Source organism: Erithacus rubecula, assembly GCF_903797595.1.
Source record: "Erithacus rubecula genome assembly, contig: SUPER_Z_unloc_4, whole genome shotgun sequence".
NCBI classification, from domain to species: Eukaryota; Metazoa; Chordata; class Aves; order Passeriformes; family Muscicapidae; genus Erithacus; species Erithacus rubecula.
In genome coordinates, this window is record NW_027635670.1 from 3,436,940 (window position 1) to 3,453,410 (window position 16,471).

The 16,471-nt window shown below is 36.1% G+C and overlaps 1 protein-coding gene across 1 annotated transcript in view; it reads right to left on the reverse strand.

Moving 5' to 3' along the window:
* Positions 1-16,471, reverse strand: part of DTWD2 (DTW domain containing 2) — a 60,875-nt gene that overhangs the window by 30,035 nt on the left and 14,369 nt on the right. The window contains exons 2-3 of the mRNA XM_079331526.1: positions 6,538-6,628; positions 634-728 (exon numbers count right to left, since the gene is read on the reverse strand). Coding sequence (XP_079187652.1) covers positions 634-728; positions 6,538-6,628 — 186 coding nt within the window. The remainder of the gene's footprint in view (positions 1-633; positions 729-6,537; positions 6,629-16,471) is intronic.

Below are 16,471 nucleotides of genomic sequence, written 5' to 3' on the forward strand. Positions count from 1 at the left end.
GTATTCACAATTTCTATTTGCTTTACTGAAAATACATGTAGTAAAACTTCACTAGCATTTGCACTAAGACTTGGTTTCTAAGATTTAGCTTCATCTAATGAAGATTAAAGATGCCATATGGGAAAGCAATATTTTCCAAGGTCTCAGAACATTAGAAAAAAATAATTGAAAAATTCTAAAAGCTATGCTTTCTTATGATTAATTTTAAGAGGAAGAAGGAAGTTATATATTTTTTTTCAAATGTTAAGAATTTCTCACTACAAGGCTGCTTTCTCAATTTCCTACATTTGAGCAAAAATATCAGTTTTACTTCAGTGACACCAAACAGCTAGTTAGATAAAGCAAATCAAAAAATAACAGAATAGCAAGACAAACCTAGTACTAGGAAAGTTCTAGTACAGTTCTAGTTTTCTAGAACCGGAAACAGCCAAGAGTTTGAAAGCATTCATCCAAACACTCCAAGAGCACAGAACGGACTATAACCTGAAAGAAGAATACCAAGTGTTTCTGATTATCTTTGAAAATCAGAAGCTTATATCAAAAGTGAGCATGCACACTTGCAATAAAAATTAAGACACTAAATTATATATTTCTATAATTTACAGAGAACAAGAAAATGGCAATTCTGCTCACCTGTCTTCATTAAAACGTCGACCAACCAAAATTTTACATTTGTCTGGAGGTAGACAAGCTGCTAGCAAAGGTACAGTTCTTAACACTCGACTTTCCTGTAAAAAAAGAAAAATTACTTTTGAATGAAATCAATAAAGGATTCTTGAACTGCTAATGTTTTATTTTTCTATGGAATTTTGTTGACTACAGATAGAGAAAAAATTTTAGCAGGTAACAAGACAAAACAATCTTCAGGAAAAAACCTCCCAATCTTGGTGCTTCAAATTATATTGTTTTGATTGACTATGTTGAACTTAGTCTCAACTAATCTACGATCATGATCATAAACTTGAACTAGGTTATCAGTATAAAAAACAGTAACAAAACTTCAGAGAAAAATCACTGAATAATAAACAGTGGGCATAAAAAAAGCATTAGCATTAATGTAATAGTATCAGGGTCAGTAGAAGATTAGAGTACAGCTCAATTTACACAGATGTTTTAAAAAAAAGCATGGGTGCACCAGAACAGAGTGTGAAATGCAAACATTCTACTGTCACTTCACTTCAGAGTAACCTGGACAATGACACCTACACTGCCACAAAGACTGTCACGTGCCATGCAGGCTGTGGTGACCAGGCACCTGTATACATCTTTATGCCACAGATAAGAAAGGTGACCACCAGGCCAGGGTGGGGAGCAGGGGATCTTTATTTCTCAAAAGCATTAAAGAGAGGTGTGTTGATGCAGGACTTTAGGAAATGGAGGAAGATGAAAGTAATGCAACTGAAGCAAACCATCTACTCCTCAAACAGAGAAACATATTTCTGTGCTTCATTTAGCAGAGCTGGCAAAGAACTTTTGTCTAGACAATAATTAGTACAATTTGAGCTTCTGTTTGTGGGATTTCAAATTTTGTTTCCTCATCAAGGAAGCAGAAGCATAGTTTTATCTTGCACTTAGTGAAGACAGCAAACCAACACCAAAAACTGAAGTCTCAGCTTCTTTATTTCTCATAAGATTAATAAGGAAAGGTTATTAGCTGAATCTAACAGGAGGCAAGACAGTAGATGTCAGGTAAGGAATGAAATGAGTTCTTACAATATTCTCAACTCGAATGTTTCATGATTCAAACAATGAACATCTAAACTTCAGTCCCCAAAACACAGGATTCATTAATGCAACCAGGGCCAGGGGGGAAGGGTTTAGTCTGCCTTTTGATTAAAGAGCCATATCTCAACAACAGTATTTGTGAACATGTGGGGCCCTGATTAACTCATTCTAGCTATGTGTTACTTTTACAAATATCAATGTGCAGCTGTCTGCACTCCCATATTGTCCTGCTACTGTACTGTCCTGTTAAAAATAATTTTCCGAAGACTTCTTAATGTTGCCTAAAACTTTTATTAATTTCGCTTTTTCTGAACCTTATGTACTGATCTTCAATAAATAAAACATCATGCAGTTGAAGGAATAGTTGTGCTGCTACATCCACCACCATTTTTCATGGTGGCAGCAGCAGCATGATGTCTCCTAGGGACAGATGATAATCAAAGAAACTTGGGAGTGAAGCGTTAGCAATGGGGGGAAGAAATATCGTTCAAGCTGCCATCAATTTCTTCTACTTCAGCAAAGCAGAATAAGCCATCAACAGTGGTATAGTATTATTTGTCTTTATTTTATCACAATTAAATAACATTCCAATTCAGAAGTCAAAGGCCTCCCTTTTTCGTAAGAATTTTAGAAGTGGTAATAAAGAAACTGGAAGAAAGTCAACTATTTATCTCAAATAAGCAAAATCAAAAGAGCTGTCATCAGTCAGGAGAATGTTATTCAACTGCTCCCTCCAATATCATATCCTTACTTGAGAATTACCTTTCATATCAAAGAAATACATTCTCTTACCAACACACAAAATGGAAATTTTCCAATCTTAAAACAATGGAAGCTAAAACATAAAATGCAAAGCTTAAGAGCTAAGTCAAACTAAAATTTTATAAGTTTCATTTGCTTATAATTTTCCTCATTAAAAAATCTGTATTTGTCCAGTCCATATGTAACGTTATCATATCAGCAATTTTCTATTTACTGGTTTGAAAGTCAGCAGTTACTCTCTTTTGTTCTTCTCAATGTTCTAATAGCCATTTGCAACTCTTTGTTTATTCATTACTTGACTACTGAAGTACATAGATAAAAACAGGACTAAAGGACTTACATAGTGGGCTGACCTTGGCTGGCCTCCTGGTGCCCACTAGCCAGTCTCCCTTCTCAGTGGAATGTGGTGGGGAAATAAGATGTAAATGAACTTATGGATTGAAAAGACCATGGGCATAAGCAAAGCAAGATAAATACATTTTATTCTCCATTTCCTACCAGCAGGCAAAGTGCAGCCACTTCCTGGGAAACAGGGTCTCAGCACATGTAGCAGCTCTTACACAAGCCTCAATGAGAAATGCCATTCACCACCCAACTCTCCCCACCCTTACTGTGTTGTCATGTGGTATGGAATTTGGTCATCCAGGCTTACCTGCCCTCCAATCTCTTGCCTGCACCCAGGCTACTGGCATTAGAAGGCAGTCTTGGAGCACAGCCCTGATGCTCCAGGTCCAGTCCAAACACTGGAGGCACAGATCTCTGAGAGCTGCAGAGTGGAAAGCTAACTTCCTGACAGACTCAAGGCAATTTACTTTTGCATTGTATTTTTTTTTTGTTTTGTTTTCTGGGAATTTGTGGTATTTTTGGTTATCAGAGCATTATCCATCTACAATTAAGTGACAGTTCAAATTAATACAAATATTTATTAAAGTGAACGGGAATACATTTCCTTCATGTCTGCTTATGAATTTTTTTACTGTTTACATTTTTTACTGTTCACTCAGAAATACTAAGGAAGAGGTATTATAATGAGCAACTCAAATCTAATTACTGGAATTAGATCCAGATACTAAATCATTAAATACATACAAGTCTAAATTTTCTTCTCAGATAGTTAGCATAGAAAATTCTTACAGAAAGAAAGGCAGAAAGCAAGACAATTAAACAGATACCCTCTGCTATGCTTCAGGGTTCTGTCCTGAGTTACACTCATTACCCAGATTTTGAAAAGTACATAATGGCCTACATTCTACTTGCAATCACTTCAAGAATAATCCAAGCCAAAGGTAAGACCAAAAGGGGTTTGAACACCTAGCTATGCCACTGACCTATGGATCATAACAACAGGTACGAAAAAGGAAAAAAAAAAATAACAATCATTTTATTTACTTATATATATATATATATTTACCTATGTGCAAAGAAGAAAAAAATCAGACCAAGCAAATAACTCCATTACCTTTGCACTAGTCCTGATGCTGTGTTTCTATATTTTTAGTTCTTAAGTTATTCTCATGATGAGCAATGGTACAATAACACCAATCTAAAAACAGGTATTTATACCTTGACATAGAATAGTGTATTATCCTTGGATTCCTTCACAAACAAAAATCTAAATAATTCATGTGGCTATAAAATGGAAGTTAGTTCAATTTCTCACATGTGATTCACTGTTCTACAGTATGTGATTCCTCTCCCCTTCACAACACCTGATTCGTGCACAGGTCTATCTGGCAGCTTGGCCTCTGGACAGTGTGATTGTGAAGATGTTAGTCACATTAATCAGAGCACAGGAAATGTTTTTCCTGACTTTCTACTTTACTATCTTGCCTCAATACCAGTCTCAATAGCATCATTTGACCACAGATGAAGGCTTACTCCAACGCACCGCAGACTTCCAAAGCCAATAATGAAGCACATGGGGGAGAGCATTTAGGACTGATGTGCAATAGGGGAAAGACATTCTCTACGTGGTTAGTTTAATGGAATATTTTTGAAACAGACTGTTAGAGTCTTGAAGGCTCATCTGCCTTTGAGTATGAGCAGCTACAAACAAAGGGAACCTACCTTTTGTCACATACGCCTCTGCAGTGATGCAATCAAAAGCACCACTGTGACCATCAGAGATAACACTTCCAAAGATCATTGTATGATGTCCTTAGCTTCCCATCATTTAATAGGATTTCTCTGATAAGCCAAGGGCCCAATATAGTTGGATAGTTTCCACAGTGGCAATTTATTGTATGAATTATCATTATGTAATATAGAGTAACGGAAAACTTGCATCTCATTATTACAGACACCTGTTGTGATTGCTAAATAATGAAAAATTGTAGATAGACACAGGAATCGTGCCTTAAATCTAGAAAAATCTGCAAAATTTTTCTAATACCCTTCACCATGAACAGGAAATTCAACACAATTAAAATGCCAATTCAGTATCTCTGGCACATTTTAAAACTTCTTTATCCCAGCAAGTGACTTCAGCATATATTTAGGTAGTTTTTGACATAAGTAACATGGAAGACTATTCCAATTATATACAGCATGTTAAAAATCAGTTTTTTCATTTAGGGCCCAAATATGGTTTCTGTTTTCTTTCTCTGCAAGAGAAGACTTTTTTTACATTGGATTTTGTTGTATTCTGTTTAAATTCCTTCAGGAAATGACTCTTTGCATGGTGACTGAGCAAATGTCAAGCAAACAGCTGGGCCATGAGAATACATGAATTTTGTGAATTTCAAAGTCCATTTGCAGACCCACCATCTACCCAGATCTGTCTAACTGTGGTATAAATTCTAAATACCTGATGATCCACCTCTATAGGCCACAGTCAATCAAAGAGAAAAACATCAAAGTATGTTCCTCTATCAGTAAATGAAAATATACTGTTCTGAAGCTGAATTGTAGTTTTTCATTAGGGAAATAGCTAAGGTCATCACTAAAATGAATGGTTTAATTTATATTTTTAACAGAACACTAACATCAATAAAAGATCACTGCTGTAATCAAAATAAATTTTTCCACGGATCAACTCTAAGCATCTCTGTGAGATAGTCCTTCATAGAATCACAGAATATGCTGAGTTGGAAGAGACCTATGAGGATCATCGAGTCCAACTCCTGGCCTTGCACAGGATACTCCACAAATCATACCATGTGCCTTTATGCTATTTAATGTTATTTAATGATAACTTTATTTCATTCTTACAATTTGTACAAAGGCAAATAGATTTCAGTTCTAGTAGGAGAATTGAGATGTCTTGAAATGCATGGAATTACAGAAATAAGGTGTGATTTCAGAAGTTACAGTAATTCAGAAGAACTGAACAACAAATATAGCAACTCAGATGAACTGGCATTCAGTCATGAAGAGTAAAAGGAAAAATCATTATCTGATTGCCCTGGCTTTGGCTGGGATATAATTAATTTTTTCCCAGTAGCTGATACAATGCCATGTGTTGGATCCAGGATGAGAATAATGTTGATAGCAACAATGAAAACATCCGTGTGTTAAGTAGTGTTTACCCAAAGCCAAGGACTTCTCAAGTGTCTCACACTCTGCCAGTGAGGAACTGCATAAGAAATCTTGAGGGAGTGAATCCAGGTCAGACAACTTGAACTGGCTTATCACAGGTATTTCACACCACAGAATATCATGCTCAGTATTTAAACTGGGGATGGCCAGGAGCTGCCAATTGCTGCTGGATGGGCTGGGCACCAGTGCGTGATGAGCACTGTATTGTGCATCACTTGCCACTATTATTATTATTAATAGTAATAGCAGTAGTAGCAATACTATTTCACTTTGTTTAATTTATTAAACTGCTCTTATCTCTCTCCCAGGAAGTTCTACCTCTCCTCTCTGCTTCTCACTCCCATTCTGTCTGGCAGAGGGCAAGTATGGTGGTACTGCGTGGTACTCAGTACCTGGGGGATGGCCGGTGTCAAAGCATGACAATGAGTTCACAGCATAGCTGCTCCCTCCTGCCTACCATCTGCTGCATGAGGATTCGAGCACAAGTCACACAGTTAGCACAGCCTTACTCACCTCTGCTGGATGCTGAATTATATACAAGCAGGTAGAGACCTTTAGCGGATGCACAGGCAGGAAAGGGCACAAACACACCTTTTGAGGACGGCTACATGACAAAAGGGAGAGAAAAATGAAAAACAATCAGTAGTTTGTGAAAGAAATTATAAATAGGTTGCAAAAATACATATCACATTGCTTAAGAACTCCTCCTAACCATATTAAACCTCTTGTAATTTTATGCTTGAAACTCCTTTCACTTGTAAAAACAAAGAAGCAAGGCCTTCATTGAAAGAGCATTTTGAGAACAGTGTTCAGATACTGCCTGTGGTTTGGTTAGGGTTAAACCACTAGCATCCATACCCTTATTAGACAAGTCTGTCACTGCTTCCCTAACAAGTTATTTTCAACAATATGATGAGCTATAATAGAATGTAAAATATTTACCATTTATAAAATACTTCTAATGATTGATTAGAATAAAGCATTTTAGAAATATACACACATTAAACTGTAGACATGCTGCATTTTATTTTTTTCTTAATTCCATCTATGCTGAAATATGCAGCAGACATGTGGAATGAAAATAGAAAAGTCCTTATCAGGAACATCTAATCTAAGTGAGAAAAAAAAAGTAATTTAAAATTCTTTGGTGTACTGTCTCAAGCTGTTGTAATGACTAACTGTAGAACAGTATCAAAAGAAATTAACTTATATTTAGTGTGAAACTCATGTGATGAATGATCAAGAATAAACCAAAGCAAAGAAGTAAGCTTGAAGTTATTCACAGAGGAACTGAACTGTTACTCCAGAAAAACACATTCATGTGCACATGCACAAATGTCCCTCTAGCTCCTTGTATACATTATTCAACTACTCAGAAAAATGAAGAATTTTCCTAACAGTGAAACTCCTACCTAAATTCATCAATTAAAATCACATCATCTCTGCAAATTTAAAAAATAAAAAGTCAGTATTTTCAGTTGTGATAGGGACTCAGAGCAGAATTTGACCTGCACCCTCTTTAAACTTTAAACTTTATTGTTATCAGTTCATACCTTGACCACACAGGAGAGGCAGTAAGCAGTGAATCACTGCAGCAGATGTGATTCAAATAAGTGAATTCTGAAGACAGGTTCAGATTAAATTCATGATGTGTGACAGCCACAGCTGGTCTGCAAGCTGCACAGGTGAAGTTGGCAATAACAGATGCCAACTCGACTATCCCAGCTCCTTCAAGAGTAGAAGTAAACAAGCACCCAGGTAAGAAAATGAGACATTGGATTCTAACCCAAACAGGGGACCCCAACCAATCCCATTCAAGACTGAAGGGAGACATCTAATTTGCCAGTGATCCGGGCACTGTTAAGATCTCAATCAATCAAATATTCAAGCATGAGAATTTTGAAGGCCTGTAAAAAAAGAGGGTGTCCATCAATAAACTTTGGCTGTTGTCACATGAATTCCATGTGTTCTGTTGTGTGACTGTCTCTAGAACTGTGATAATGACAAGCCCAACTAAGAATGATTTTTATTGTTCATGAGACCTAATGTTCACACACCCAGAGAGGTGGACTAAGTAACGTCACAGTGATCCACACAACTACAACTGTTCCCCATTCAAATATTAGTATTTAATAGTAAATCACAACATTATAAAAAGGCAGCAAGAACTGATAAGCTACTCTTTATCAGTTGACAGGCAGTGCTAATTTAAAACCTGTACTTCAAACCCCAGTTACTGAGGCACAGAGGCTATTGCCTTCTCCACAGGATATAAATGTTACCTAACACCAGTCAAAATACAAAGTGAGGATGGGGAAAATGTTTATTCAAGACAAGGAATTCCTACTTTTCAAAATAAGCACCAGAAAAACTAATGTTAAATATTTAGACTAAAGGGCTCACACATAGTAAATCAGCCTAATGACAAACTGGAAATTATTCTGATACATTCTTCTGGTGTATTCTGGAACTGGTCTGTTCCAGATGCCTGCTGTCTATTTTTCCTTCTAGTACTGACATTTTCCTATTGCTAATGCTCCATAAATTTGGCACATTCTGCTGTATTAATGGCTAGGCTTTGGGCCTAAAATTAACACCTGACTATTCAGTGAGCTACCCAAGGGACCTTCATCATTAATGAACTGGAAACAACCTCACTTTTGGGTCTGATGGGTTGTTCTCCAATGCAATCCCTTTGCCTTTTTCTCAAATGTCTCACATGTGAGCAATTTAAACAGAAATCTCTGTTTTGATAACAACCTAGAAGCAGCAAATACCATGGAGGCTGCTTGTTGCCCGTGCTTTGATTGTTAAGTCAAAGTTCATCCTCTTTTTGATCATCAGATTTATAAGAAACTCAGGTGTGTGTACAAAGTGTGATTACTTGGTTTCTCCTCAATGCCTGGTCCACTCCAACAGCTGATTTCACTTACAAGGTAAGTTGTTAAAACTTCTCCCCATTATGGCATTTTATGCAGAAGAGAGAGGAAAGCATGAAAATCTACTAAAGCAAGCTGTTCCAAAACAGTTAGCTGTTGACTTCAGTCCCAAGAGCTACACTGTTTATACCTCTTATAAGCACATAAAAAGAGTTTCCAGTGATTTCTGACCTCAGGGTGTTTAATTATAACAAATTTCACTAGAGATAACTTATGTACTTTCAAGTCTCCCTTTGGTATATGCTTTTTGTATTTTCCACTTTGGTTTGGATTTTTCCCAGGTTTTTTTTAAGCTTTGTTAATCTCACAGAATGAAAATAAACAAATACAAACAAAAAGAAGGAAATTACTGGAAAGTAAGCATTTTCAAATAGCTGCAAAATTAATTCTGCCTATAATTTGATCCATAGGGAGCAGAGCACAGACTATGACAAATAAAGAATTTCCCAATATAATTTCATTACTTACATATGCATATACATCACTTAACTTTAAGTACCCAATTAGGTACTTAATTATGTTGAAATCATACTTTTACAACCCCATCATGAGGGCACAAGACTTATTTCTGTAATTTTACTTTGGAACCTAACAGTTATTTGTGAGACAAAAAAACCCCAACATTATTCCTGCATGAAACTAACATTACCAGTCTACATCTGTGGGACAGGAAGCACTGCAGAACAAACCAAGTTCTGTTCCACCCCCACAAAAGCTGCCTTTGCTCTTAGAAAGGCGACCTGGCCAGAAAAGGCATTTGCTCTTTTTCTTTTGTTTAGAGAGACTGTTTCAGTCTTGCCCTACAAACACAGAGAGAAGGAGTGGCACTAGGAACTTCTTTAACACTGAACAATCAGCTTTCTCATTTCTGGAAATCAAAGTAGCAATCAGCTCTAGGCAGGAACAGCAATGTTCAGAATATTAAGGAAAAGGTTTTTGCGTGGGGATTTTAAGGAGGATAATTTTGTGTGGTATTATTCACCTGTATGCAATTTTGGTACAGATCAAAGCTACCCCGTGGATTCTTACCTGTTTTTCAATAGAGCTTTTCTAGTCTAAAAAATTATGATGAAGTAACCCATTAACAACAACTAAAAGAAAAAAAAAATCATCATTCCATATATTGTTCCATATGAAAAAGCCACGTACATGTATTGACTTCATAGCTTTCTTTTCCATTATTTATATCAAAATTAATGATACTCAGAATAACATTAGGTCTATATTCTCAGCAGAACTGAATGTGGACAGTAGACTGTGCTGTCAGGTTTAGTGTGATATACAAGTTTCTGGGCAGAGATACTCTACAAGTAAATATACTGTAGTCTGAAAAATAGTGAGCTAATTCGGAAACTCTTTCCAAGTCTCTGTATTATTTTACACGTCCTCACTTGCTTCGTAACTGAATTTTACCTTGCTACATGTCCAAAGCCACCTTCTGAGAACAAGCTCCATTCTGTGAATGCAAGTGAGTGTATTCATACATCCCTACTCAGAAAACTACAGGTAGGTTATTCAAGGATTTAAATCCCAAGTAAGCAAAAACTAACAAAGTTACAGTTTTATGCTCAGCATTTGTAGACATTTGTATGGGAACATAAGAGTTTGTGTGTACTAAGCACATGTTCTAGAAACAATGTTTCCAATATTAAAATAAAGAAGAAGCTGATGTTTTTTAACTACTAACACTTGTAGCAACTTATTCATATTCCAAAACATATTGCCAAGGTCAGGCCCCAGACTGTATTTAAAAAAAACATGCCTGCCAAAACAGAAATGGCTGCTCCAAGTAAATTAGATTTATCTACTGTTTTTGTCAAAACAACAAGGGTTTCAAGGTCAAAATCCACCTGAGAAATCTGAAGAAAAGCCACAAAGTTACCGTATGTTTGTTTTACAGTAATGCTTTTATGTATGTTTTATACTGACACAAGTCCATTACACCCATGCATTAAAATAACATCCAGGAGTTTTACAAAGCTGTATATGGGAAGTTCAAAAGGAGAAGCCCATTAATTTTTTAAACAATTGAAAACTAATTTTGTTTTTACTACATTTATGTTAAGAGGACAAACACAAACTAAAAATTGATGTAAGATGACATTTGCATTCTCTGCCTTAACCACTACAGCTATAGAGGGAATATAAAACAAAGAGTGGATTATACATAGATAAGTAGATCGTATACATAGATCTTATACACAGACACGTATCAAGTCATGCATTTAGGAAGAAACAATCCTAACTCAACATTTAGGAAAAAAAGACGGTCTGAAGTTAATATAACATTTACTAGTACAAACTTTAAATAAATAATCCTGTGAAAACTGCCGTTTAATGCCAGGCAGTTCTCAAAAATGCAGAGCAGTTGTAAAGTGTTACTAAGAAAGGATGAAGTAATTAAACACAGAACATTATTATGACACTACACAAACCTCAGGTGTGTACTCTGAGTGCTGAAGAAGCCAGATCAAAAATACCTGGAGTACTTTCTCATGCCATTAGCACTGTCTAGGTTTATTCTAGGCTTATTTTGGACATGCTTTACTCAATCAAATTTCAAGCCTTAGTTTTAATGAGGTTACCTAAGAAAATTGAGGCATAGAATATTACTCTGATTTTAGTGTGTTCCATCTCCTATTTCTTCCTCCTGTCTCTTTCAAAAGACTTAGAAACTCACTGGTCATGAGGAATAAAAATGTGGAATTAAATTCTTACAAATTCCATTAGGAGTCAACAGCTACCTAAAACACTGTATCAGAAACACAGGTGAAGGGAGTATCAAGAACAATAATAGAGCACTTCCTTTTCCACTTGGTAATCTGTATAACACCAGCTTCCTGGCAAAGAAAAAAAAGGAACACAAAAAACAAACAAAAATGCCCAAAAAAAAACAACAACAAAAAAACCAAAAGGCATATTGCTAAAGTTTTGCTTCCCAAAAGAAGCTATAAATAAATAAAACAGATGTTTTATTTATTGGGTTGGCTTTGTTTTGCTATTTTAGTTTTTTAATGGTGCAACCAGTGAATTTAATGGAACATGTCTTTGTTCCCTGAGTAAAAACATACCCTTAAATGTGTATGAACAGGAAAAACATCTAATGCAAATCACAGTGAAAATTTTCTTTTCAAAGATTAGACACAATAATGGAAAAAGGTAGGTGTCTAAAGAAAATTTTGTTACTGTGCACAAAAGCTTTTGTAGCCTTTTAAACACAATAAAGACAGCAAGTTTAAGCAACAGAACACAGAAATAAACTAACTCAGCTGATCTGAAATCTACATTACTGGCTGTAATTAATGTAAGAAGTTCTACCACAGGTCTCATGCTATCATGACAGAGCTGTGCAGTTATTTAGTGTCTCTCCATTTTGCAGATTGTTTTCCAATGCACATCAAATGAGCACGGTGCTAAAGTGCTTGGAGGCCCTGAGTTTGAATCTCAGGACTTCATATAATACCATATCACAACCAGCTTTGTCCTTCTACTACTCCAGGTACCAACCAGGAAAACAAAAGCATTCTCCTGGAAACACTCATATAGATCAACAGTATCAATGGATCAACAGCAGAATGGTCTGAGTTGGAAAAGATTTTCAAGATCATCTCATTCCAATTCCCATGACATGGATAGGGATACTTTCCAGTAGATTCCAGTAGACTCAAAGCCCTGTTCTGGCCTTGAATGCTTCCAGACATGGGTCACCCAAAGTGTCACTCACTGTTCCAGTGTCTCACTACCCTCATCGGAAAGAATTTATTCCCAAGATCTAATTTAAACCTAATTTTATCTCCATTTCATCTCTTTTAACTTACAGATCTTGCTGCTTTTGCACTTTAAATCTGTAATATATTTTGATGTGGCTTCCAAAACTTTTCTATCTAGTTCCAGAAAAAGCCACTGCAGTACTAAATATTAAATTCATTAAAACATGCCAAATTAAATTTAGCATTTTGTACCAGAAGACAAATTTAAGGCAGTATCAACAAATTTCAAAACCAACAAGACCAAGTAAATTGACCAAGTAAATAGAGGCTACCATTGTATTCATCAAGTTCATTTCCAGGGCACTTTCCTCATAGTTGTACTGCTGTAAAAACATAGCATCTGTTCTTCTTGCCATGAGGTACTATCAACACAGCAAACTTGGTCACAGTATGAAGAAGCATAATATACAACAGAGGCATTCAAAATGCAATGCAGTAGTTTTAGACAAAATCTGTCTTTGAACAAACCTAGTATCTCACTGGAACTAACAGGATCAAGGGATGCAGCAGTTGGAGAAGGCAATTGGCATAGGGACAGAGATACTTCAGAGAAGAGGTACAGAAGGAGGCTCAGAAAAAGGTTCAGAATGGGGACAGGGAGACAGAGTCACCTCCCTGCCTCTCAACAAAGCACACACTATTAGTGAGCAGCTAGGAGATCACAGAACAACTTCCTAGCACTCTGATTTCTTGGCATCAATTCTCAGCAGTTCTCCTGCTCTTACATGGTATGGTGAGAAGATACATCCCCTGCCCTTCTTTCTGTTTTCCACTCTAACTACAGACTCCTGTGCAAAACCCTGATTTTGCATCATAGTCAATCAATTTGAAAACTCTCCTTTCTTGGGCCTCTGCCCAGAGCACTGGACTTCAGAAAACCTGAACAAAGAATAAGGTAGTTTATTCACAGAGGCATCAAGGAATACCAGCAGAGACTAAGGGCAAAAAGAAACACCTATTTACATCTGTTTCATGAACAGTTATGTTGCATCACATAATGGGTGGTGGGAGAAATTTATAGACATAAAAAAAGCTGTCCATCATCAAAAGTTTATTAAAGCATGAAGATACACTTTTTAGTCCAGAAAAATCACCAAACCACTACACCTAACAGCCACAAATATCACTCTACAGGTGCCCTGTATTTATGATGATCCCCAGGAACCTGTTACTCATTATTTAGCTCTCCACCACAGAACTTTATGTTTGACCCATTTGCTCTGAGTATTGTCTACAAGCACAAATCTCTATTTAAGAAAAGAAGCAATAGACCATTATCCAGCTCCTACACTCAGCAGGAGAACATAAAGCTCAGCAAGATAAGTGTTGAAAACAAGAGTAGAGACTATATGCGGTTTCATTTTAACATTTACTTTCAATGCAACCCAATATATTCCAGGGATTATGTCCTGAGCTCATACTGGGAAGAAAAAAAAAAAAAAAAAAAAGAAAAAGAAGCAACAAATACATCTCAGAAATAGCTGAGTTTTCAGCTGCTGACAGCCAGCTAATAGAAATGGGATTCACATCACCAATTCAGTTCTTCATCAACAATCAATCAGCTTGTAATGATTTTTGGTCAAAGATCAACTAGTCTGGATTTGAACAACTGTAGCAATGCATTTGAAAAGCTTTACTTATAAGATATTATTTTTCCTAGATTTAAGACTAAAACCAGACTAAAAAGGCAACTTTCCAGAAGTAATGGACAGAAGCAGTCACTTAGTTCATTATAAGCTCTGAGTGCTCATTAAAGAAAACCTTCCTATTTTTTTGAAAATTACATCAGTTAGTGCTGTTCTACAAAAATTAGGCAAATAAACATTCATACATATATAAATACATATACACATATATTTGTATTTGTAAAAATATCTAAAATTAATGAAGTATCTTTCCTTCTAAATATGTGGTAGCTTACATATCATTCCAAACTTCTCTTCTATTTTGCATTATCCTATTTTTCACTATGCTTTTCAACTAAGTAAATAGTACAAGTGATTTTACCCTCATCATCAGTAGTAGTAGCAGCATATATTGAAGACAAAGTATCTAGAGAATTAACAATTATCAGTGAAGTGGCTTTTGTGGAGAAGTTTATAACGCTACAGTGACATGCAATTATATTGGAAGGATTTTAAATTAATTTGGACATTTTCTTTGACTTTGTAGACTTTGACACTACAATGGGAAGCAATAGGTTACCGAACAAAATTGCAAGATTCTTTAGTACAGTGTGTGTATGAATCCTGTAAGAGTATGCTACCCTTAATGAGCAATCTTTTTTATATTTTTATTCTGAATGAAAAGCAATATATATCAAAAATGTGGACAAAGGCAGCACAAACCTTATTAAGGCTTTTAGGTTGTGCTGAGTTCTCATGTGTCAATTTCCCAAGGCAAATAGCCCTTCCGCCTGACCAATTAAGTCAAAATAAAGGACAAACAAGTTAGTTTGGGGATTTTTTCTTTTCAGAATGGTATGTTCATGGCAACTTTACAAGCCTCATCAAAAACATATCCAATACAACAAATATGTTCTAGTGCTTTAAAAGAGAAAAGGTACAAAGAAGAAAATAACAAAATATCTGCACTGTATCATTTTCTGAACTTATTACAGGGAAGCAGACTTTGGCAGTCACCTTTCCTTGTAAATAAATTAACAAATCAATAGGAGAACATTCTTTCAACAGCTTAACTGTTTACATTAAAATTGGCTGTGGTTTCCACTGGAACTAATAGGAGTAAATAAATAAAATAGCATTTAGCTTATGCAGCACTGCAGTCATTACAGAAAGGCCAGGAAAGCCAAAAACTAATGAGCCTGAGATTGCTGACATTTTCATGCGTCTTGGCTCTACAGTCTGGCAAAATACCTGGCACCCTGACAAGCTTGATGCCAGACAGCTAGCAGAGCTCTAAATTTATTGAAGAAGGTGAAGCAGTAATGATATTTAAAGTGTGCCATTGAGACACTAAGAATTTAAACTCAAGTCTTACATTGCCAGCTTATAATTCCCAATCTGTTTCACAAGTTTAGATGCCACCACGAGAAAAGACAAAACAGAAAAATTGTGTAACCAAAACATCTCAGAATTTCCCAGGGCAGAGGGGAACCCATTAATACAAACAAGAAAGAGAAAAAAGAAAAAAAGAAAAAATTTCCAACAATACAGCACCAGCATCTTGGACTGGTAGGCTTGGTAATCCCTTGCACGCCTGCACAAAGAGTCTCTCCACAGATGACTTCCAGAAACAATGGCTGACTCTTCTTCTCAGTCTGGTAGCTTGGTGGGACACAGGTTCTTTAGCACCATATGCATAATAAAGGTGCATAATTAACATGGCAGTGAGAAAGGAAAGCTGTGATTAACACACTGCTAACACAAGTCAGGTGCAGTGAAGGGTTCAAACAGCAACTGAAGCTGTATAAATGTATCTACAAATAGCAAGTTAAATTTACATAAAATCCTCCTGCACTGTTGTTCTGCTATTGCTTATTGATTGATCAAAAAAGGACAATTACAACTTGCCATTAAGCGTAACATTGCAAAAATCTATGCGATCTATGCAAGCAAGAATAAAAATTTCTAACACTAAATTTCTAAGTCCCAGCTCATGAGAATTTTCAGTTTTAAGTTTGAATTACATGAGCAACAGTCTCTTCCAAACATGCTGACCAAGTTTCAATAAAACCACTCTGTCTCCACAAAAGCAATAGGTCATTTTGCATTTGAA